This window comes from Mastigoproctus giganteus, chromosome 7, assembly GCF_048544385.1.
Source record: "Mastigoproctus giganteus isolate SK-2022 chromosome 7, ASM4854438v1, whole genome shotgun sequence".
Taxonomy (NCBI): domain Eukaryota; kingdom Metazoa; phylum Arthropoda; class Arachnida; order Uropygi; family Thelyphonidae; genus Mastigoproctus; species Mastigoproctus giganteus.
This window is the reverse complement of record NC_143581.1, coordinates 160,932,653-160,958,906: the sequence shown is the minus strand read 5'-3', so window position 1 is coordinate 160,958,906 and position 26,254 is coordinate 160,932,653. Positions and strand designations below refer to the sequence as shown.

Sequence of the window (26,254 nt, the reverse complement as noted above, 5' to 3'; positions counted from 1 at the left end):
ACCAAATTCTACTCAATGTCTAAATTCAACTGCTTTCTCGAAAAGCTTTTGGCATTTCCAAATTCTAATGTTCATCCCTCCCCCCTTTTATGTATCTAGGCCTTTTCACTGAAATCTTGAAAATTGGGTGGCAGGGCCTGCCAAAGTACTTAAATAATCTACTGGTGCCTGCCCTGCCTCCTTGTGGCAAAGTGTGGGCAATGGTGGGTCCCAATAGAGACCCAACGGCTAAATGGTCAGAGAAGCAACAGAACATAACACTACATAACATTCCACTTCCCACACACTTTTTAAATCTCTGGCCTCCGCAGAGTTCTGTGTTACAAAAACAGAGTACACGATGCGGAGATGGGGAACCTCTGGTGCCATCAGACAATTAACACACTTTACACTTTACTGTTCATGAATGATGGAATGTACTTTTGCCTAATGGTTATGTAAATAGATATCATTGGATGCCTTAGACCAATGAAAATCATGGGTAGATCTATCAATTTCTCAGCAATAAAAAGTTATTGTTTAGTTGGGGTATTTAAAATCATCATGCCTTCTTATATTTTTATTACTGTTATTTATATTTTTTTGAATATAACAACAGGGCTGGAACCTTATTTTACTAGAACATTCATTCTTGTGAATCCATTTTGCCTTGGCTCAGAGGGTGTAAATATCCCCTCTGTGTCAATTTATGTACTTCAAATTTTGTTCTCAAATAAAGGAATAGTATTATTCTTGTATTGTAACAAACACCTGAAAGACTAATACAGGAAGGAACATGAAGCATGACGCTAGACAGTTGGGGGTGGCAGAGGGGAAAGAATACTTTCAAGACACTTTCTCCAAGTGTCTTAAAATTATTCTGATAGCTTTATTATTTTAATTTTTCTGATAGATATTTGAATTTTTTAATTTAATATTTTAATTATATCTTCTGATAGATATTTTAATTTTTGATAAGTAGTCTGAAAATAGTATTGCTTTATCTTGCTGATTTTAAAAATAGGCTAATTTATATATAGAAGTTGCTTTTATTTAAAAATAAAATGAATTTGTGACTTTGGTCATTCATGTATTATACCTAGTAAGTATTACAAGGATCTTAATTTATCGTGAGTGATATTATGTAAAGCAAATATGGGGGGGGGGGTCCTATATTCATTAACAACTTTAATGAAAGAAATAGCCTAAAACTGCAATTAGATAATTTTCTTAAATGCCTTAAGTAACAGTGAACAGCCTGTTGACAGGAATGATAATGAATTAGTTCATCATTCTGCCATCAAGTACATTTTAATTCAATTTAATTGATTACAAAACTATTTAATGATATACAGGAAACTTAATGTGAACAGTTAATTAATTTTAACCATCAGAAATGCAAATATTCAGAAACAATTAGGAAATATATATTTTTTTATCATTGTACAAATAAATAAACAGATGGAAAATCATTAGAAAGGCTTAGAAATTATTAAAATGTTAAAATAAGATATAACTTGCAGAAATCATTATATGTCATATTTATTGTTGTTTTAAAAATATCTTCATCTGTTTGACTTTTAGCATGGTGCCAATGTGAATGTAGCAGATCTATGGAAATTCACTCCACTTCATGAAGCTGCTGCAAAAGGAAAATATGAAATTGTTAAATTACTTCTAAAGGTTGGTTGGTTTTATATTTTATTAAGTGAATAACACTATAATAATATTAGTACACTGAGTGGACAGAAATCATGGGATGGGATACCTTCCTAGTAACAGGTAGGGCCCACCTTTCGCCTGGGTAAGGGCAGTTACACAGCGAGGCATTGTCCACTAGTTCACGACAGCATTCCACAGGTATTTCCACCCATGCTTGCTGTACCAATCTCCATAATTCCGCCACATTCTTGGGTGGAGGATCCAAAGCATGAACAGACCTTTCCACAGCATCCCAAAGATTCTCCACAGGGTTCATGTTCGTTGAGCAGGGAGGCCATTCCATGGTGGTAAAATCTGCGGAATGCTCTTCGAACCATGTTCTAGTTACCACGGCTCTTTGGGAAGGAGCATTGTCCTGCTGGAAAAGTCCATTGCCCATCGGTGCATGATGACCTTGAAGGGATGCAGATAGTCTGTAAGGATGGACATGTAACCTGGACCCATTCAGAGATGTGTCTAGACATACCAGAGGTCCCAATGTGTGCCATTTGAATATGCCCCAGATCATTACCGACCATCCACCTGCTTGAACAGTTCCTTCTTGACATGATGGGTGCATAGCTTCGTGCAGTTTCCGCCAGATATGGGTCTTCCTGTCTGCTCGTAATAACTGGAAATGGGACTCATTTCCAGTTATATCCGGAATAACATCTCATCGTGGACAGAGCTGTGGGGGAAGAAAGGTGGTGGACGAACGTGGCGGTTAACATGGTCTCGCATTGTTTCAGCCAACCGGCGAGCGACAGTGGCACAAATCACTGCCAACTTGAATGACGGAGGTGCCAGAAACATCACCAGGCGATCATTAGTACAATCTTGATACTGTCGAATGGGGATAGTGCAATTTCTGTACCACCTCCACGATAGAGTGAGACCCATGTGTCAGGAACCCACTATCATCCCTCATTCAAAGTCTGTTAACGCACGACTTTTATTCTTACTGACATCGAATTACTGTCTACGTGAATGCAGTGTACCTGTATACCTGCCAAACAGTGGATTCGTCTACTAGTGAGAGGGATGACAGCGTTACGTTTCCCACGAACCAGGTATCCCATGAATTCTGTCTTTTCTGTGTATTAGGCTGCAAAATAAAATAAAGAAATAAAATAGAATAAATGAACTATTTATTAGACTCCGTCTTCATTAGGTATACAACTGACCTTTGAATCTTCACAGATTGTCAGCCTCAACTACCCGTGGAGGCAGCTTATTCTAGTAATCAACAACTTGCAACTTTAGCCAGTGAATTGTTGATTGGAAATTGCAGGAAGTTTTCATTAATAATTAGTAGTTACTCCAGTTAAATCAGTCCAAGAAATAGCTCATTCCATTGTACTTCCTTCTCTTGTTTACTTGGCACTTTATGGCCTCAGCTGCCAATGTGCAATTAAATGCCGCATTGGCAGCTGAGGTTAATGAGTTAATAAAACAAACAAACTTCCCTCTCTTGAAGTTGAATCTCTCGTCTTCACCATTGACTACACAGGTTCCTTTGGTTTGGTAAAGGAAACACTAAAATAAAAAAAACCAAGCATGTCAGGCTTGGCCAGCTGTCTTCTAAAAATTCGGGCAGACATGTAACCACGAGGAACGACAAGCATTAGATCAATGTGACTGACCCCTAACCTGAACAAACAGGATTGATATTTTTTTTTTTTTTTACATAGGTTCCTGTAGATGCAGTTCATTTTATGATGTTGTGGTCACTGCCTGCTAATGTTTCCCCACTGTCAAGTTTTTGATACAGTTAGGATCCTTATAACCAGATCCAGGATATTAGATCTCCTTGAACATATTGCAGTATGTAGCAATCATCCTGCTTGTTCAAAAAAACTGGTACCATATAGGGAATTTATGGTCCATGTATTCCAGTCTATGAGAGATATAAGGTGCCTCCGTAGCCAGCTGGGAAGGAGCAGCAGTGCGTAGTACATGCTTCTTGATTAGACCGGGGTTTGAGCCCATCACCACCAAATACGGAGGATATGGAAAGGTTAAGGGAATGACCACCGCATATTCCCGAAGCAATATGGCCTTAGTTGCTAATGCTTCTAACAAACAAACAAACAAACAATAAGAGATATGTTGAGGTAACCCATAATGAGATAGCATTAGTATAGTGATATGATACAAGACAGCAAGCTTATACAGCATCTACCAAAAAAAAAAAAAAAAAAAAAAAAAAATCCATTTCACCCATTCATTCACTCCAAAAGTTTGTCCACTTCCTTGAATTTATTTAAACTATCAACTTCCACGACAGATGGAATGTTGTTCCACCAATTAACTACTTGCTGGCTAAAGGCAAATTTTTATACATCAATTTGACAACTGCCTTTTCTCAATTTTAGTTTATGCCCCCTCAGGTTTCTGAGCAATCCCATGAGCAATGAGCCTGTTCAATCCATTCAAGGCCATATACACCTCAATCAGATCACATCGCAGTTGCCTGGTCTCCGGATGCTGCAATTGCAGAACTTAAGCCTTTCTTCGTAAGAGCACCCCTTTGTTCCCCTGTTGCTCTTCTCTGTACTCGTTCTACAATTCTACATCCTTCCTAAAATGAGGCTTCCATACCTGTACACAGAACTCAAGGTGTGGCCTGACCATTGCCTTGTACAAGGGGATAATCACCTCCCTAACCCTGCTAGAAAAATTCCTGTATATCATTTGACAAGACCCCATGACCTTCTATAGCAGCCTGTCTGCATTGCTTAAAAAACTTCATATCAGACTGTACAATTACCCCCAGGTCTATTTCATTCTCCATTACCCTGAGTGTAACACCACACAATTGCTACATTGCCTGAGGTTACTGCTACCCATATGCAGTACTTTGCATTTGTCAATGTTAAACTTCAGTTGCCACTTTAATGGGTGACATGGAAGGCTACGATAGATGTAAGCTGGTCTGTAACCAAGTAACCAAGGAGGTTAGGCAGGCAAAGGCAGATTACGAGAAATCTTTGGCAAAGGATGCAAAGAAAAACAGCAAAGAGTTCTGTACTTATGTAAACTCTAGAAGGAAGAGGATGAATCAGATTGGTTGACGGGATATGGATGGTTCAACTGTTGATCCACCATATGATCCTGCTCTGGTAACTAACAAACTAAATCAGTATTTTCCATCTACATTCACACATGTGGAGTTATTCAGAGAGGGAAATGCCAGAGGTGTATTAAACTCTGGCAGTAAGCTAGATAATCTTGTAATAACTGAGAGTAAAGTGGAGAAGAAATTGTTAAAGATAAACATAAGAAAGGCACCTGTGGAATCTATCCAGTTTTATTAAAGGAGGCAGCAAAGAAAGTAAGCAAACCCTTAGCCATAATTATGAGAGCTTCCTTGGACTCAGGGGTACCCATGGACTGGAGATTCGCATTAGCATTGATAGAGGCATACGATGCAAGAAAGCAAGTTTATGCAGCATCAGCCAAAAAAACCCCTCCCACTTCACCTCTCCATTCGTTCCAAATGCCTATCCAACTCAGCCTTAAATTTATTTAGGCTATTAGATTCCACAACAAAAGATGGAAGCCTGTTCCACCAATCAACTACCTGCTGGCTAAAGGCAAATTTCCGCACATCTATTCTACAACTATCTTTCCTCAATTTGAAACTGTTTCCCCCTCAGGTTCTTAGTCTGAGCAAGAGGAAGAATCCCATCAGCATTCAGCTTGCTCAACCCATTCAAGGCCTTATACATCTCAATCAGATCACCTCGCAGGTGCCTAGTCTCCAGGCGCTGCAGTTTGCAGAATTAAGCCTTTCTTGGTAAGAGCATCCCCTTTGTTCCCCTCACCAATCTTGTTGCCCTTTTTTGTACTCATTCTAGCAACTCTACATCCTTCCTAAAACGAGGCCTCCAGACCTGTACACAGTATTCTAGGTGTGGCCTGACCATTGGCTTGTATAACGGGATAATCACCTCTCCGTCCCTGCTAGTAAAATTCCTATACATCATTGAGAAGATTCCATGACCTGCCCTGGCAGCCCATATACACTGCTCACCGAACTTCGTATTTGATTCCACAAGTATCCCTAGGTCTTTTTCACTTTCCACTTCTTGAGTGTAGTAACACACAGTTAATGTTTCTTTTCTGTTTTTGCTATCCATATGCATTACTTTGCATTCGTCAATGTTAAACTTCAGTTGCCACTTCTCAGCCCATTTTCCCAACTTATCTAGATCCAGTTGGAGTAGCATACTGTCTTTTCTGTCGTTAACAACCCTCCCAACCTTTGTATCATCTGCAAACTTGGACATTAAGCCTGATATACCTTCATCAATATCATTGATAAATATATAAAACAACAATGGTGCCAACACCAAACCCTAGGGAACTCCACTAATAACATTTGTCCATGAAGAGCAGTGTCCATTGATTACCACTCTCTATCGTCAACCACTCAACCATTACTTTATCCATTGTAGCAACTTCTCTTAATGTTATACCTCTCCAATTTGTACAGCAGTCTTCATGTGCAACAGTATCAAAAGCGTTCCTGAAATCCAAGTATATTATATTAAAATTATTTCTGGCATTCAGTTCCTTTTTGACGATATCATAGTATCCTATCAAATTGGTCAAACAAGACCTCACTTAAACAAACCCATGCTGTGTCAACTATTGCCACTTCTCAGCCCATTTTCCCAACTTATCTAGATCCAGTTGGAGTAGCATACTGTCTTTTCTGTCTTTGCTACAGAAAACAATTGTTTTCTGCAGCAGCATGTTCGAGAGGCAACCAGAGAAAGTAACACTTTTGATCTGGTTATCAGCAGTGATCATTCGTGTATTAAGAATTTGCAGATAAAGGAACCACTAGGTGGCAGTGATCACAGTGTGCTGAAGTGGGATTTACTCAAAGAGGTAACTACCGTCAGGGGTAAAGGAAAGGGTTTTTGCTTCCGTAAAGGGGAGTACAGTGCTCTCAGACAGTTTTTAAATTCTGTACAGTGGGATCAACTGACGATGTTACAAACAGTAAATTCTAAGTGGGAAGCATTCAAGGAATTAATTGTGGAAGCTACTAGACTTTATATACCGATTAAGAAATATCGTTCAAGGTTTAGGCCTAAATGGTTATCAAATGAACTAATGAGACTCGTGACAGAGAAGAAAAATGCATGGGATGCATATAAATTATCAAGTGACGCAGAAGCCTGTGGCAGATATAAGCTAGTCTGTAATCAGGTCACAAAGGAGGTTCGGCAGGCGAAGGCGGATTACGAGAAATCTTTGGCAAAAGATGCTAAGAAAAACAGCAGGGATTTCTTTACTTATATAAACTCTAAAAGGAACGGAATGAATATGATTGGTCCACTTGACATCGATGGTTCGACTGTTGATGATCCTGCTCAGATAGCAAACAAACTGAATGAGTATTTTGCATCTACATTCACACGTGAGGAATTATTACAGTTTGAAAATGGAAGAAGGTTATCAAATTGTAGCAGTGTGCTTAATGATTTTGTAATAACTGAGAGCAAAGTGGAGGAGAAATTGTTGAAGTTAAACATAAGAAAGGCACCTGGGGTGGATGGGATCTATCCAGTTATTTTAAAGGAGGCGGCAAAGCAACTAAGCAAACCCTTAGCCATAATTATGAGAGCATCCTTGGACTCAGGGGAGGTTCCCACGGACTGGAGATGTGCAAATGTGTCCCCAATTCACAAAGGTGGATCGAAGGGTGACACGAGTAATTACAGACCAGTTAGTTTAACTTCTGTTCCGGATAAAATAATGGAGTCACTGGTTAAAGATGCATTGCAGGATCATCTAGACAAGACTGCAGCAATAATTCAAACACAGCATGGGTTTGTTAAGGGAAAGTCTTGTCTGACAAATTTGATTGGTTATTATGATGTGGACACAAAGGAACTGGATGCAAAAAATAATTTTGATATCATATACTTGGATTTCAGGAAAGCTTTTGACACTGTTGCGCATGGAAGACTACTGTACAAATTGGAGCAGAATGGTATTAAGGGTAAGTTGCTACAATGGATAAAAGGATGGTTAAGTGGGAGAAGACAGAGGGTGGTAATCAATGGGTGCTGCTCTTCGTGGACTAATGTTATTAGTGGAGTCCCACAGGGTTCGGTGTTGGGTCCACTGTTGTTTTGTGTATTTATCAATGATATTGATGAAGGTATATCAGGCTTAATGTCGAAGTTTGCAGATGACACAAAGGTTGGCAGGGTTGTTAATGACATTAATGGCAGTGTGCTACTGCAACAGGATCTAGATAATTTGGGCAGATGGACTAAGAAGTGGCAACTGAAGTTCAACCTTGACAAATGCAAAGTACTGCATATGGGTAGAAGTAACTCCAGAGAAACGTACCAACTGTGTGGTACTACCCTTAAGGTGGTAGAAAATGAAAAAGACCTGGGAGTAATTGTGCAGTCAGATATGAAGTTTTCTGAGCAATGCAGACAGGCTGCTAGGGCAGGTCATGGGGTTTTGTCAATGATATATAGGAATTTTGCTAGCAGGGAAAAGGAGGTGATTATCCCTCTGTATAAGGCAATGGTCAGGCCACGCCTTGAGTACTGCGTACAGGTCTGGAGGCCTCATTTTAGGAAGGATGTAGATTTGCTTGAGCGTGTACAGAGAAGAGCAACACAATTGGTGAGGGGAATGAAGGGATTCTCTTACCAAGAGAGGCTTAAGTTCTGCAAATTGCAGTGGCTGGAGACTTAGGCACCTGCGCGGTGATCTGATTGAGGTCTATAAGGCCTTGAATGGGTTGAGCACGCTGAATTCTGATGGGATCCTTCCACTTGTTCAGATTACGAACCTATGGGGACATAAGTTCAAATTAAGAAAGGACAGATGTAGAATAGATGTGCGGAAATTTGCCTTTAGCCAGCGGGTGGTTAATTGCTGGAACAAACTTCCATCTGTCGTTGTGGAAGTTGATAGGTTAAATAAATTTAAGGAGGAACTGGACAGGCATTTGGAGGGAATGGTGTGTTTTTTTTTTTTTTTTTTTGGCTGATGCTGCATAAGCTCCTACACTTGCATCATGTGCCACTACTACTACTATTACTGCAGTGTTGTCTAGATGATCTTGCAGTGCTTCTTTAACAAGTGATTCCATTATTTTCCCCAGAACACAAGTTAAACTAACAGGTCTGTAGTTATAGTGTCACTTCTTGAAACCTCTTTGTGAATTGGTGATACATTTGCACACCTCCAGTCCATGGGAGCCTCCCTTGAGTCCAAGGAAGCTCTCATAATTATAGCTAAAGGTTTGCTTACTTCCTTTGCTGCCTCCTTTAATATAACTGGATAGATCCTGTCCACCCCAGGTGCCTTCCTTACGTTTAACTACAACAATTTCTCCTCCACTTTGCTCTCAGTTATTACAAAATCACTTAGCTCCCTGTTAGCATTTGATAAACTTCTGGCACTCCCCTCAATCAATGAGAGATGTGCCAGACGTTTGTGAATGTAGATGCAAAATTCTCCTTCAGTTTATCAGCTACCTGAGCACGATCATCAATAGTCAACCCATCAATGTTAAGTGGTCCAATTTGATTCATTCCTTTCCTTCTAGAGTTTACATAAGTAAAGAACTCTTTGCTATTTTTCTTTGCATCCTTACAAAGATTTCTCGTAATCTGCCTTCGCCTGCCTAACCTCCTTTGTGACTTGATTACAGACTAGTTTATACCTGCGTAGGCTTCTGTGTAACCTGATACTTTATATGCATTACATACATTCTTCTCTGCCACGAACTTCATTAATTCATCTGACATCCACTTAGGCTTAAACCTTGAACAGTATTTCTTAGTTGGAAAAGATGTGCAAATGTGACCCCAATCCACAAAGGTAGATCAAAGGGAGACACAGGTAATTACAGACCTGTTAGTGTAACTTCTGTTCCAGGGAAATTAATGGAGGCAATGGTTAAAGAAGCACTGCAGGATCATCTAGACAAGACTTCAGTTATACCTCGGACACAGCATGGGTTTGTTAAGGGGAAGTCTTGTCTGACCAATTTGATTGGATACTATGATGTAGTCATGAAGGAAATGGATGCAACGAATAATTTTGATATTATACGGGATGTCTCAAAAATATTGGTACAAACGTTTAGGGGAGATAGGTAACATCTAAAGGAATGTGAATCGCATAGGAACCCATAACCGGAAACATCACCGTAAATCGGTACACGGTGCTATTCATTAGTTCGCGAGAGGGAAAATTTCTGGTTTACTCATTCAAGGAGTAGTCGCCGCACGAAGAGCATGATTCGATATACGAACTGTGAGCTGGCAGACTTGCACCTAGTGTATGGATTAGCAGAGGGCAATGGATGAACCACTCAACGAATTTATGGAGAACGCATCCCAGACAGACCACCATTTGTTTGCACGTGTGCATCAAAATTTGTGCAATTATGGATCATTTAGAGATGACAGGAGTAGTGCAGGGGAGACCACGTTCGACACAAACTCCCACCGTGGAAGAAAGTGTGTTGAATGCCTTCCAGAATAATCCTACTACCAGCACATGTGCCATTGCCCCTGCCTTAGGAGTGTCTCGTTACAGTGTACAGCGTGTCTGGCACGACGATTCCTTACGCCCCTTTCATCTCCAGAGGGTTCAGTTAGTGCTCCCCAAGACCATCCTGCATGTGTAGTTTTTTGCGCAGTGGTTTCTCCAAGAAAGTGTTCAAGACTTGAATTTTCCAGCATATGTTTTGTTCACTAATGAGGCTTATTTCACTCGGGAAGGCTTATTCAATCAGCACGATGCTCATGTGTGGGCTCACAACAACCCACACGGTTTGCAGCACAACATCGCTTTGCAATAAATTTGTGGGCAGGTATTGTCGGTGACTGCTTAGTCGGCCCATACTTGTTACCATCCCGCATGAACTCCGCTAAATATTGGTTCTATCTTGAACAAGTTCTACCAGGGTTACTTTATGATGGTTCCAGCAAATGTGAGATGCAACATTTGGTTTCAACATGACGGGGCGCTTGCCCATAGTGGAAGGTGTGTTCGTGACCATTTGAACAGAAGTTTTGGGTATCGGTGGATTGGCTGTGGTGGACCCATTGCCTGGACCTCACGCTCACTTGATTTATCGAGCCTTGCTTTCTTACTGTGGGGGGCCCTCAAATCTATCGTGTATGAATCGCCAGTGGAGACGGAAATGGATCTTGTGGCGGGACTCATCTGCGCTGCTGCTGCTGCTACTGTCAAAGAAACTCCAGGTATGTTCGACCGTGTCCACCAATCCATGCTGCTTCGGTGTCACGCATGCATCGCGTCTCATGGTGGAACCTTCGAGCATCTATTGTAAAATCATGAAATGCATCCATCTCGTACTCCATTGTTAATATTATGTCAAATAAATGTTTGCCAATAATTACTGTCTTGTGTCATTTCTGCTTCTTGTGCTTCTGCCACTACTTTCCTGTGACATTTCCGGTTATGGGTTCCTATGCAATTCACATTCCTTTAGAAGATACCTACCTCCCCTAAACGTTTGTACCAATATTTTTGAGACACCCTGTATATTTGTATCTTAGAAAAGCTTTTGATACTGCTGCACAAATTGGAGTGTGTGGCATTGGAGAGAAATTACTGCTATGCATAAAGGGATGATTGAGTAGGAGAAGACAGAGAGTGGTAATCAATGGACACTGCTTTTCATGGACTAATGTTATTAGTGAAGTCCCCCAGAGTTCAGTGTTGGGTCCATTGTTGTTTTCTGTATTCATTAATGATATTGATGATGGTATATCAGGCTTAAGGTCCAAGTTTTGAGACAATACGAAGTTTGGCAGGGTTGACACTAATGAGAGTACGCTGCTGCAACAGGATCTAGAAAAGTTGAGTAGATGGGCTGAGAGGTGGCAACTGAAGTTTAACATTGACAAATGTCAAGTACTGCATATGGGAAGCAGTAACCCCAGAGTAATGTATCAACTGTGTGGTACTACACTGACAGAGATACATAGTGAAAAGGACCTGGGGTAATTGTGCAGGCAGATATGAAGTTTTCTGAGCAGTGCAGATGGTCTGCAAAAGTAGCCCACGGTGTATTGTCAATGATATACAGAAATTTTTATACCAAGGATAATGTGGTGATTATCCCCTTGTATAAGGCAATGGTCAGTCCACACATTGAGTACTGTATACAGGTCTGGAGGCCTCATTTTAAGAAGAATATAGAACTGTCGGAATGAGTATAGAGAAGGGCAACAAGATTAGTGAATGGAACAGAGGGTTGCTCTTACGAAGAAAGGCTTAAGTTTTCCAAATTACAGTGTCTGGAGACTAGCCACCTGCGAGATTATCTGATTGAGGTATATAAAGCCTTCAATGGTTTGAGCATGCTCAGTTCTGATGGGATTCTTCCTCTTGCTTAGAATAATCGCCTGAGAGGGCATAATTTCAATTTGAGGAAGCACAGCTGTAGGATAGATGTGCGTAAGTTTGCCTTTAGCCAGCGGGTGGTTGATTGCTGGAACAAACTTCCGTCATTGTAGATGTTGATAGCTTAAACAGATTCAAGGTAGAACTAGACAAACATTTGGAGCAGTTGGATGAGTGAAATGAGTAAGGGGGGGATTTGGCTGATGCTATATAAGCTTGCTTTCTTTCATCATGTGTCAATGCTAATGCAAAAGAGGAAGAATACCTTTGGCATTGAGCTTGCCATCTAACCATTCTAGGCCTTATACACCTCAATCAGATCACCTCTCAGATGCCTAGTCTGCAGATGCTGTAATTTGCAAAACTTAATCCTTTCTTGATAAGAGTACCCTTCATTCAACTCATCAATCTTGTTGCTGTTCTCTGTACTCATTCTAGCATCTCTACATCATTCCTAAAATGAGGACTCCATACCTGTATGCAGTACTCGAGATGTGGTCTGACCATTGCCTTATGCAAAGGGATAATCACCTCCTTTTTCCCATCAGCAAAATTCCTGTATATCCTTGACAAGAACCCTGATCTCTCAGCCTGTCTACACTGCTTAGAAAACTTCATATCTGACTGCACAATTACCGCCATGTCAATGTTAAACTTCAGTTGCCATTTCTCAACCCATCTCTCCAAATTCCTGCCAACTTTTGTATCATTCAAAATGGGAAGCATTCAAAGAATTTATCTTCGAAGCTACTAGGCTTTACATACCAACTAAAAAATATTTTTCAAGGTTTAGGCCTAAATGGATGTCAGATGAACTAATGAGACATATGGCAGAGAAGAAAAATGCATGGGATACGTATAAATTAATGGGTGACTTGGAAGGCTATGTTAGATATAAGCTGGTCTGTAACCAAGTCACAAAGGCGATTAGGCAGGCGAAGGGCCGATTATGAGAAATCCTTGGCAAAGGATGCAAAGAGTTCTTTACTTATGTAAACTCTAGAAGGAAAGGGATGAATCAGATTGGACCACTGGATATTGATAGTTCAACTGTTGATGATCCGGCTCAGGTTGCTAGCAATCTAAATGAATATTTTGCATCTACATTCACCCATGAATAGTTATTCAGGGAGGGGAATGCCAGAGGTGAGTTAAACTCTGGCAGTGAGCTAGATGATTTTGTAATAACTGAGAAGAAAGTGGAGGAGAAATTGTTGAAGATAAACCTAAAATAGGCACCAGGGGTGGATTCAACAACAATTTACAAAGGAGGATCAACGGGCGACATAAATAATTATAGACCTGTTAGTTTAACTTCTGTTCCAGGAAAATTAATGGAGGCACTGGTTAAAGAAGCACTGCTGGATCATCTAGACAAGACTTCGGTTATAGCTCGGACACAGCATGGTTTTGTTAAGGGAAAGTCTTTCCTGACCAATTTGATTGGATACTATGATATGGTCACAAAGGAACTGGATGCAGGGAATAACTTTGATATCATATATTTGGATCTTAGAAAGGTTTTTGATACTGTTGCACATGGAAGACTGCTGCACAAATTGGAGCAGTGTGGCATTGGAGGCAAATTGCTGCTATGGATAAAGGGATGGTTGAGTGGGAGAAGACAGAGAGTGGTAATCAATGGACACTGCTCATCGTGAACTAATGTTATTAGTGGAATCCCGCAGAGTTCAGTGTTGGGTCCATTGTTGTTTTCTGTATTTATAAATGATATTGATGATGGTATATCAAGCTTAATGTCCAAGTTTGCAGACGATACAAAGGTTGGCAGGGTTATTAATGACACTAATGACAGTACGCTACTGAAACAGGATCTAGAAAAGTTGAGCAAATGGGATGAGAGGTATCAAATGAAGTTTAACCTTGACAAATGTAAAGTACTACGTATGGGAGGCAGTAACCCCAGAGTGACGTATCAACTCTGTGGTACTACACTGACAGTGGTAGAGAACGAAAAGGACCTCGGGGTAATTGTGCAGGCAGATATAAAATTTTCTGGCAGTGCAGACGGTCTGCAAGAGTAGCTCACGGTGTCTTGTCAATGATAAACAGGAATTTTTCTACCAAGGATAATGAGGTGATTATCCCCTTGTATAAGGCAATGGTCAGGCCCCACCTTGAGTACTGTATACAGGTCTGGAGGCCTCATTTTAAGAAGGATGTAGAGTTGTTGAATGAGTACAGAGAAGGACAACAAGATTAGTGAATGGAACAAAGGGTTGTTCTTACGAAGAAAGGCTTAAATTTTGCAAATTACAGTGTCTGGAGACTAGGCACCTGTGAGGTGATCTGGTTGAGGTGTATAAATTGGTTTGATCATGCTTAATACTGATGGGATTCTTCCTGTTGCTGAGAATAATCACCTGTGAGGGCATAAATTCAAATTTAGGAAAGACAGATGAAGGATAGATGTGCAGAAAGTTTGCCTTTAGTCAGCGTGTAGTTGGTTGGTGGAACAGACTTCCATTTTTTGTTGTTGAAGTTGATAGCCTAAATAGATTTAAGGCTGAGCTGGACAGGTATTTGGAACGAACGGAGGGGTTTTTTTTTTTTTTTTTTTTTTTGGGCTGATGCTGCGTAAGCTTGCTTTCTGGCATTATATGCCTCTACTGATGCTAAATGTTAATGCTAATCTGCAAACTTAGACATCAAGCCTGATATATACCTTCATCAATATCATTGATAAATACACAAAATTTAGAGTATATTTGGTTCCTTTTAATATTTTTCTTCCATAACTATACGTAATGCATAGAAACACAGTTTATTGATATCTGGTCAGGTGTAGTCTCACGATGAAATACCTGCATTATGTATCAATCTTTTTTAACATGCCTCAAATATTTCAACCTTTATTTTTCTTTCACACCTCCTGTTTGTTGTGAAAAATAATTTTCCCCCCTTATTGCTTCTTTCCTTCTAATTGGCTTATTAATTTGGCTTCTAATTTCATATAATTCCTTGTATCATTTATGTTTTTTTATGTTCTTTCCCTATCGTACACCTTTATGTCTATCTTTCTGTCTATCCTTTTCTACTTTGCCATTCAGGAAAGTAAAGCCAATACCTTGATACAGCCAAGCTAGAAGGGTTTACATATATTAAATGATAATAATAGCATATGAAATAATTAAATGTGGCTTTAATAAAGGAATTATATGTAACAAGCTCAGTGAAACTGAAAGAAAGTCTGCAAAAGTTAAAAGTTTGATATGAGTGAATCTTATCCTAACACACAGTATTTGCTGAAATGAAATTCTTCACCTTGTATCTCTGAGTTCCACTGCATCTTTTTAAGTCCATCTACTTCAGCATTATTTGACTTAGTGAAAAGTTAAAATTAATTTTATTTCTCTATATGGTACTCCTGGCATTTCTGTATAGACAAATTAAATTTTCTGCTTTATTGCTTTTGATAACCCTGATGCACCTTTTATAGTTTAAAGTTTTTCCATGTGGCCTTCAACTGCTGATCGATTTTGCTATAGCACATTTCCTTTTAGTGTTTAAGGTTATTAATGGTTGCACACAAAAGCTGTCAGAGAGGGTACAAATAATTTTGTCCTATGCCAATGATAACCCCCACCTGAATTAGCAGTTTCCCTGACCCTTTAATGGCAATAACACAAACTCTTGCATCTCCTCTGTTTAAATGAATACCATCTTTACAAAATAAATTTCATATACCAACTAAGGCTGGTTGTGATGAGAAATATCCTCCTCATAAGCCTTGCAAAGTCTTTTTAATTTAGATTTATTCCATAAGGCTTTATCGTGATATCCCTCCTGTCTTCTCTGGGCAGGGAAAAAAAAAAAACATTTTGTTCTATCGCAACAATTTTTCAACATGACCTTATATTTCCTAACCATTTCACCAGTTCATTTAATCATTAAATGATTAATCCCTACGTATATTACCATGCACCCAATAGTCCCACAGCTGACAAATTATTTCTTACATTATTAATTTTTTCACATCTATGCCATCTGGCTTTCTTGTATAATAAATTACATGTCTCTGTTTTAATTAAGTCCAAAATTAAGACTACCAAAGTATTTTGCACCAGCAGAGCCATATGGGCCAGATTCAGGAATGCATCACCTGATTTAGCATCAGACACTTGAGTTTCTGACTACCCCCCAAACTGAATTTGCTCCAAGTCATCACCATGCTTCTTTAGAGATTCAGTCATTTCTGACAGCTTGCACAAAGAAATGTCTCACTATCACTGGCAAAAGGCATAGGTGCAATAACACATTCAAGAAAAAAGTTGCACATTTCTCTTGTTCGTGAAAGGTTTTACTCGTACATCTCATGGCTGCAGTGGAGTTGCTGATTGAATTAAGAAACTTGTTGGAACATAATCTGACAACTTGAATAACCCTAGATTTTGTTTGCGAGTTTCAGTCTTTAATATGTAATTTTATAGAGGAGATATTTATTTCTTGGAACTTTGAGTATCTTCCTTTACACCATAACTCTAAATTCTAATTTGATAGATTTATATGATCCGTGTAGTATCTGTGCAGTCTTTTTATTAAAACTATTATATTTCTGTTGTTTTTGCTATTAATAAATAAAAACCGACCCAAATTTAAAATTGAAATTGCAAATGAAACATTTTAAATTGTATTCTGTCCTTCACTACATGTTCTTATAGGGTTTGTGTGGAGTTGGGAACAAGCTAGAAGGCTTCCTAATCTGTGAAGGTCTAAGCTGTATTATCTCAGATTCAAAATTTTTTTAGGAGGGTTTTAAAATACTCATCCACATTGTAGTTGATTGGCATGCCCTAGTTTGTTTCATTAGGTTTTTAATTGACTCAAATTAAAAAACCTTATTTTAATTCTCCCCCCACCCCCCATTCTTTTTTGTGCCAGTCTTTTTCCAGAATATTGAAATTTTTTAAAAATCAGTGTTGTGTTTTTATACACAAGTGGTAATATGAATTTTTTCTGTCAGTTCTTCCCAGCTCAGCTAAATGAGCATGAACAATTTTTTGTGTCCATTCAGTTAATTTTATTGGACATATGCACAAAGCCAACTGATGTTGTCTCTGCGCATATGTCCAATATGCATTTTATTGATTTAGTAATGAAGTTAAGTTATTCCTTGAAAATATATAGTACAGATTTTGCATATGTAATGAAACAGGGATTCAGTTTGAAAAACAGCAAATTTTATTTGAGTAGCACCTGTGTTCATTTTTCTCAACATTTCAGTGTATCTCATTAACTTACTTCTTAATTTAATTACTTACAGAATGGAGCAGATCCTAGCAAAAGAAATCGTGATGGGCACACACCTCTTGATCTTGTAAAAGAAGGTGATCAAGATGTAGCAGATTTGTTAAGAGGTAAATGATTTTTTCTCCCAGTTTAATTATTCTTTTATGTCTTTAAATAAACACTTACAAAATAATAAGGGATTCAAGCTAATGTGCTTGGTTACTTTATATCTGATATAAGTGTTGAAGGACATGATAGAATGCAAGGTAAACTGTGATAAAAAAAAAAAAAAAAAAAAACACGGCATTACATGAATGGGAAAGATCACATGAAAAACACAAAATAACTCTCAGAGGACTCAGTGGAGCTTACTGTTAAACTGAAGAAAGCAATTGAATTTCAATGATTGCCATGTAAAGTATACAATTTACAATACTAGATTAAAATAAAATAAATTATCTCTAAATATTAATTTGGGCTTGCTATCAGTTCTTAATTGGTTGTTAAAAGGAATTAGGGGAGCAAGAGAGGCCTTTTTACATATTTGTCTGTTGGTTTCTTAGATGATGGCAAAGATCAGCTTGATTTTCATTTTTGTTTGCAGATGCAAGAATAAGAATCTGGTATCTCATAACGGGTAATAAATATTCTGTGCATTTTCTTTTTATTCTAAAAAATGTCAGCTCTCTTATCCATTTTGGCATCCTTCTTTTGTTATACCATCCCCACTTTTTCATTGATTGGTTTCCAGAAATCCGTTAAGCATTTTTCATAATAGTAAATATAGTGATGATCAGTTTCTTCTAACTACCAAAATTTATTTGGTTACTATCAATTTTATGGCATTGTGATCACCAACCATCATTAAAGTATACAAAAGGATCCAAGCAGTATCAAAAATATGAAAATATAAGGTATTTTCATATTTTTGGTACTGCTTGGATGCTTTTTGAGTACATTCGTGCCAGTTGTACTTTTCTCTGATATGCTAGAATAAATAAGTCATCTGATTCAGATAGTTGATCATGGTTTGCTAGTTCACAATTTTCAGTTTGTGAAAGGTAAGTTAAAAGTCACCTATAACAAGGAAATTACACTTGTTTGTCCATTCAAGTTGCCTAAGAGTTTTTTTTTTTTTATCATATCTAACCTGTTCCCCTGCTTCCCTCTGGTTTCTGTTTATCATTCGTCATAATGAAATTGTTGATCTCTTCTCCTGATGTTTCTATGTAGACAGGGCACCTCCATAGCCAGCTGGGCAAGAGCAGCAGTGCGTAGCACACGCTTCTTGATTAGACTGGGGTTCGAACCCGTGACCACCAAATACGGAGGATGCGGAAAGGTCAGGAATGACCACCGCGTATCCCCAGAGCAATATGGCTGTAGTTGCTAATGCTCCTAAAAACCAAATAACAACAACATCTATGTAGACAGGTTAATTTTTATTATTTATTATTTTTTTAATTTTCTGATACATTACTTATATCCAATTAAACAAAGTCCCCCCCCCCCCCCGGGAATGTAACTACTAGTAATTATTGACTATTCTGTCATCTCTTTTCATGCACTGGTATTTTGAGGTAGTGTAAAATTGCTATTGAGGAGGAGGTGCAAATGTAACATAGTTTTCCAGTTACCCCCCTCTATAATCCCTTTCTCTAAACTAGCAGTTTCTAGGACCTCTGACAATCTTTCCTGTGAGACCAGCAAAGGCCTATGTTTGATGAATTCTGTCTTTATTAAATTTCTTCAACCAATTAGGGCAGTGTTTGTGTGGAAAAATATATGATATTATAAACCTAAGGATGCCATCAGCATTTAGTTTATTCAATCTATTTAAAGACATAATACTTCAGTCTGGTCTCCTCACAGGTAAGTGATTTCCAGATGCTGCAGTTCACAGAACTTGAAGTCCTTCTTGGTAAAAGTACCCTTTTGAGAACCTGAATAATCTTATTGCTCTTTTCTGTGCCTATTCCAACAGATCCACATTATGCAGTTGTTTAAAGTAACCTTTGACAACTTTCTTTCTTTCTCCAAAAATGTCTCTGCCTCATTTAACCTTAAAAATTAAGGAAGGGTATTTCTAAATGGTTGTAGGAAATTGTTTAGTCTGGTCAAAACTACCTTCCCTTGATGAATGCACAAATCAAGGAACTTTAATATCCTTTGGAAAGATTTATTTTCATTAATTGTGTAGTGCCCTTTTTCTTTATGTATAAAAACAACCTTCTTTAAAAAGTAAAGAGAATATATTTTGATACATATTATTTACAATGTTTGATATACAGTAAACCCCCGCTATTCGCGGTATCTGTATTCGCGGTCGCTGATTTAATAAATATGAAACCTAAAAAAATGTGAATTTTAAAGCACCGTGAACATTTTCCGCCATAAAAAAACATGGACGTGGCTAAAATTATCTTTCCCGGTCAAAACAGCGCTCAGTGGGTGGGGGAAGAGGGGTGACAAAATCGCGGTGTGGATGTTTCTCGCTAATCAGTATGTGCTATGCACTTGTCATGGAAGTCATGTTTGTTTCTAATTTATATGCTTATAAATTGAATAAATTTATCAATTTATAAATTGATATGCTTACAAAAATGATAAATCTACCGTTTTGCAGTGTAAAACAGACTTTTTCGAGTGTCAACGTCGAGTTAACGGAAGGAAGTGACTTTATTGTGGACAAGTTCTTTCTAACCCTTACAAAAATATGGCTACAAATAACGAGGGAAATGTGAAAATATCAAAGAAGGTGATGACATTAGGAATAAAATTGAGTTATTAGACAAAATTTCTAATGGTGAAAGTGGCAAAACATAAAATCAATGAGTCAACAGTACGATCCATCAAAAAATCGGAAGAAAAAATCCGACGTAGTGTCTGTGAAAACGCGCTAATTGCTTCAAAAATTTACTCTATAACTTGTGATGTTAAATTAGAAAAAATGGAAAAGGCTTTAAATCTGTGATAGAAGACCGAACTCAAAATACAATTACGTTAAGTTCACTCATCATTCGTGAAAAGGCAAAACTCCTTTATAAACACTTTAGCGAAACTGGTGGGATAAGTTTTTTAGCTAGCAAAGGCACTGGTTTGAAAGATTTGTTTGAAATTTCTAATAAATACAGTATTACATTTAATATTAAATTGTTTCTTATTTTCATTTCGATGCTATATGCTTGCATTTCACTACGTACTTGTCTATGTACATAGTCATATTATGAAGGTACATATAATACGTACATAGACAAAATTTTGGACTAGTTTTTTTTATATATTTCATACTTTGGAACGGAACCCCTTTATTACTATGGGAGCCATAACTCAGTATTCGCGGCATTTCTCAGGAACGTAACCCCCGCGAATAGCGGGGGTTTACTGTATAAACAAAGAAATACATATACAATTTTCTAGTGATGACTGACAAACTGAGTTAAAATAAATTTATTGAAATAAATATGTACATAAAATACTAAAACAGAGATAAAATATAAAATAAAATAAAAGCGTTAAAATACAATAAGATAAAAAGTGTTAAAATACAATATGATAAAAGCATTAAAATACACAGTAGCTTTCGAGACGAAGTGCCTCTTCATCATCTTAGTTGGTAAATGGTGTACTCCAGTATATGTTGTTGGTTACAACATCAAAAGTCAGCTGAGCATGACCATGCATTACAAGTCTGGTGTCGGTAGAACAGAATTGTGAACACGTGATGATTGCCAGCGCTCGCACTGCAAAAGAGTACATTCCATAATTAGGTGCAAGTGCACTGCCCTGGTGCGATTCATGGTACTATTACTGCTAGCTATGTGCAGTGCCTCAAGCCATGAGTGCTGGTGGTAATCATGTGAATAGTCGATCTTAATATCCCATTGGATATCAAGACTGTGCTGCTCAACCCAGTAATGCTCAGCAACCACAGAGTGTTCAAAATTAGCAGTTCGAAGAGCCACCTCGTGGTCAGAAACCTGATCTTTCAGTCTTCTGCTGGACTGACCTACAAACCCCCCCCCCACACACACACAATCTGGACATGTAATGTGGTATACAGAACGACTCTATAGGAGAGGAGAAACAGGTGCTTTCACCTTAGAAATAATACACTGTAATTTCCTCTCCGGAAGTTACATCGTATATGATGGAGATGCAAAATCCTAATAAGATGTCCTGATATGCCCAGATAATAAGGGATGTAGGCAGTAGAAGTAAATTCATGTGTATGATATGTAACCCAAAGCTCAAGGCCTGTTTTCCAAAGAAATACATAGTATATAAATGTGTACATTCTAAAAAAAACTATATCTTTTAACATGTTGGGTGGGCATTTTAGATGCAAAGCTTCAATGTATATCTAGATTTAAAATCATATTAATCTTAAGTATTATAACTTGCAAAATTTTAGAGTGTGACAGAAGAAAGGCATTAAAGATTTTCTTCATTAAAGTTCAATTATAGGCCACTTCATTTAATATTGTTCCCACATCTAGGGCCGTGCCCCCAAAACCTCTCTCAGGCTTCTAGATTCCATTCAGAAGAGCGCAGTTAGGTTAACTAATGATTCATCTCTAACATAGTCTCTCCACTCGCTTTCTCATAGACGTACTCTTTCTGCTGCATGCCTTTTCTACAGATTCTTCCATGGGTACTGTTCTTCTGAATTGGCTTCTATGATTTCTCGTTCTCTCTTTCAAAACAGTCCGAACACGTGTTGCCACCAACATCCATTTACTCTCCAACTTCAAACTCACAGAACAGAACCAACTTTTTATCTTCCTTGTTTATTCATTCAACTGCCATTTTCTGGAACAACCTTCCTTCATACTGTATTTCCTGAAAATTACAGTCTAAAGAAGTTCAAGTCTAATGTCAACAAATTTCTTCTCAACCTCCAACCCAAGCACAGTACTGAGTACTATAGGTTCTAATGCCTCTCGTGTTTGGGGTTTTCGTTAAAAAAAAAAAAAACTTTTGTATCCTTTTGATTTTAACCCCTTTTTTGACAGTTTCTTTTAGACTTTAAAGAATTGGTAACCTCTCTGGCCTGTAGATTTTCTAAGTCCATCTGTCATCATGTCTTCAAGCTATGTGTTCTGCCCAAGACCATTTCGGTTCTTTAGTTTTGATAAGAATGTCCTTTAATTTTGTTTGCTGCCTAATCCATGTATTTCTCTTCTTATCCAACAGTCTGATTCCTAATATAATTCATTCCATTCTGTGTAGTTTTCAGCTTCTCTTCCATTCTTTTGGTGAGTGCCAAAGTTTCACTTCCATAGGTCCTGGTGGGGAGTATACATTAGTTCATTATTATACATTTCAGACAAATTGGAATATTGCTGAATGCTACCAGCTGAAATTTATTCTTCTCTTGACTTCCAGCCATTTATCATTATTACAGCTAATGACTTGTCCCAGATAAGTACAGTCGATTTCAGTTATTTGAGACACATTGGGACTAGTGCATTTTGGCCCAATTCAGCAGCTGCACCAATTGTCCGAAGTTTCACGTAAAAAAAGTTAAAATTACAATGGATCCCCACTTCACAATTGGTTCACTGTACAATCAAATCATGTTACGATGAAGTCACCACAGTAAAGTACCGTTCACTGTATTGATTAGACCGGGGTTTGAGCCCTGGACCACCAAATACAGAGGATGCGGAAAGGTCAGGGAATGACCACCGCATATCCCCGGGACAATATGGCCTTAGTTGCTAATGCTCCTAAAAACCAAAACAACAACCACCACCGTTCACTCTACGATGTGTAGTAAGTGCCGGTCATTGTGATCACGTTTGTGAATTGAATTTTAATTCTATTAAACAGCGATTCTAATTAGTGAAAATGGGAGTAATATTATCCACAGGCTAGAAAAGTAATGATATATTAAGCACAAATTTACCCTTTATTACCTTACCAATTAAAAAATTAAATGATATGTGAAAATTGAGAGAATATACGTGATAATCTGAATAATTAATACGTACTGTAATATGTACATACTAACTAGTTGACATTTCTGTTCACTGACATTTGTGGGTGGGATTAAAATATAAAACAGTAAAAAGATAAGCAATCAATAACAAAGAACACAATACACACAAATTGCAAGTAACACGATACACGCAAGTGAGAATGGAGTAACAAGCTACGAAGCTTTAAAAATAGGATGAAGAGAAGATTCTGAAAATTAATTTTTTTATATGATTGAAGATTCCATGTAAGTGTAAACACGTTTCACCGTAATAACCCACAGAATTCCACCTCTCGATATTATCGCAAATTCAATAAGATCGAGTTTACTATTCTTTTATGATAGATTGCACTAACAGAAAAGCCCAATAAACAGGTGACTGCTAATTGTTTTTATGGTTGTAACCTCCAGAAATCTGACGAACCATGTGGTAAGGTCGGAGAAAATCGTAGGGTAATCTCCAGTGCTGCGGTCTCCTGCCCCGATTAAACGGCATGTTGTCCCAGTTAAGCGAAGTAAACCCTGGCTATTTTCTTGATTGGGTTCTGTTTTTAAGATTTGCCCCAAATAAACGGATGCCTCGATTAACTGGTGGCCCAAATAAACGGAATCCACTGTATATGAATTCACCTTTTCAATTACTGCTCTAATGATTATATCCCTTTTTTGTGGAATACTTGTTCATCATTACTTTTGTTTTAGCCATATTCATATTTAATCCAAAATCTTTACTAACTCTGCATGAATAACCTCTAATTTTCCTCTAATTCTTTGGGATCATGGCTTATGATCATAATGTCATCTGAAAATTGTAAATTGTTTAGGTACTCTCCATTCATATTGACTCCTTTCTGCGACCAGTCCAATCTACTGAAAACTTCAAGGGCAGCAATAAACAACTTCGGAGATATTGCCTCTCCTTGTCGAACTCCTTTCTCAATTTTAAATTTGGTACTGTCTTTGTCTAGTCTAATTAAGGAGATAGCATTCTCATATATCTTCTTCAAAATCATAATGTATGGGGTGCCTATGCCTTGTCTTTCCAGTGCCTGAAACATTGCCTTATGCTGTATGGAGTCAAATGCCTTTTCATAATTCACAAATGCCAGGCATAATGGTGTTTTATATTCATTTTCTTTTTCTATTAACTAATATATTATGTTAAGGTGATCCACAGTTGAGAATCCTGTTCTAAAGCCAATTTGCTCTTCTGATTGATTCTCGTCAAGTATTCTTTCTAACCTGTTAGTAATGACCCATGTGATCTTGTAGATATACGGGACAACAAGCTAATTGGTCTGTCATTTCCAATATCAGATTTATTTCTTTTCTTATGCAGCAAAATTATGATTGCATTATTATTATTATTATTATTATTAGTAGTAGTAGTAGTAGTAGTAGTAGTAGTAGGGGCATGTGATGCAAGAAAGCAAGTGTATGAGCTTAAGCAGCATCAGCCAAAAAAAAAAAAAAAAAATCACACCATTCCCTCCAAATGCCTGTCCAATTCCTCCTTAAATTTATTTAACCTATCAACTTCCACAATGACAGATGGAAGTTTATTCCACTCCTTAGGCGTCATGTCTCTTCCTCCCAATTTTAAAAACTTTACAGTAACTTCATCTTTACCTGGAACTTTCTGATTCTTCGTTTTCTTCAATGCATATACTACCTCATCAAGAAGGGAATGTTGTATGTTTTGCTAATTTGTGATCCATGTTCCCCATTGCTTGCATCATTTCCTCGCTCCTTATATAATTCTTTATAGATTTGATACTAGAGAGCTATTACGTGCTCGATAATTCCTATATTCTATTATATTATGAATCGACAGGGCTTACCTTTATTTTTTGATATAGGAAGCTTCTTTTCCAACTCTCCTTGTCCAACTCGCTAATAATTCATGGGGAAGGCGATGTCAATTTTGCAATTCTTTATAGTAGACTTCTAATTCTTTTCTTTATAGTAGACTTCTTTATAGTAGCAGTCTTCTGCTATATATAAGTACACCATTGCTATCTTCCGTTTCTGTATCATTTTTCTTTCTGTGTTACTGCTCATGGCTGCTGATTTAAGTCCTTTGTTTTCCCTTAATGTTTGTTCTAATTTTCTTGTGTTAAATATTCTAATGTCCTCTCTGAGTCTCTCTCTAATGGCTTTGCATAACTCAATATACTCAATTTAGTCCTTGTCGGTATTTATCTTGCTCTTCATTTGTCTTCAGTTCATAATGATAAATGTTTCTTGACTAATTTTTTCTTCTTTGGATTTCTTTTTACCTATAGGTTTCTTGGGCTTTATCACTTTCAGAAAATTGTTTGATTCCTCGTAAATATCTTAGTCCTGAAAGGTCTTCAGAAGATCAAACTTGTTGTTAACTTCCAGTACATACTGCTTTTTTGCTTTGTCTGTTATCTCAAAAACCTATATTATTTATTCAAGTCAGTTTTTTCCATTGTTAGCTTACATTTATATCAAGTGTGCATCTTACTGTTCTGTGATCACTTCCAACATTTACCTTGTTCAGGAATATAAAGTCATTCACGATATATCTTCTGTTAGTGAGGATGAAGTTGATTTCATTAGTTGTTAATCCATTTGTCTCTTCCATGTTACTTTATGTTCACCCTTTTCTTGAAAAAAGTGTTCATTGCTGACATACCTCGAAATTCTGCAGATTTCCACAAGTCTTTCACCAATTCCAAAATTTTCTGTAGTTTTCTTTCTATACTGTTTTGTTAGCGACTCCGTAGCCAGGTGAGCAGGAACAGCAGTGCATAGCACACGCTTCTTGATTAGACCGGGGTTCGATCCCATATGTATGTCAAATCGCCGCTTCTAAAAGCTCTACTAATATTATTATTGTCATATGTTATGTCTACGTGACAAGTTAAATTATTAAAACACGTA

The 26,254-nt window shown here is 37.8% G+C and overlaps 1 protein-coding gene across 3 annotated transcripts in view; it reads left to right on the top strand.

Annotated features, from left to right (window-relative positions):
• Positions 1-26,254, top strand: part of Tnks (tankyrase) — a 637,218-nt gene that overhangs the window by 317,234 nt on the left and 293,730 nt on the right. For all 3 annotated transcript variants that reach the window (XM_090377953.1, XM_090377952.1, XM_090377954.1), the window contains exons 14-15: positions 1,564-1,662; positions 17,396-17,489. In XM_090377953.1, the coding sequence (XP_090234079.1) occupies positions 1,564-1,662; positions 17,396-17,489 (193 nt within the window). The remainder of the gene's footprint in view (positions 1-1,563; positions 1,663-17,395; positions 17,490-26,254) is intronic.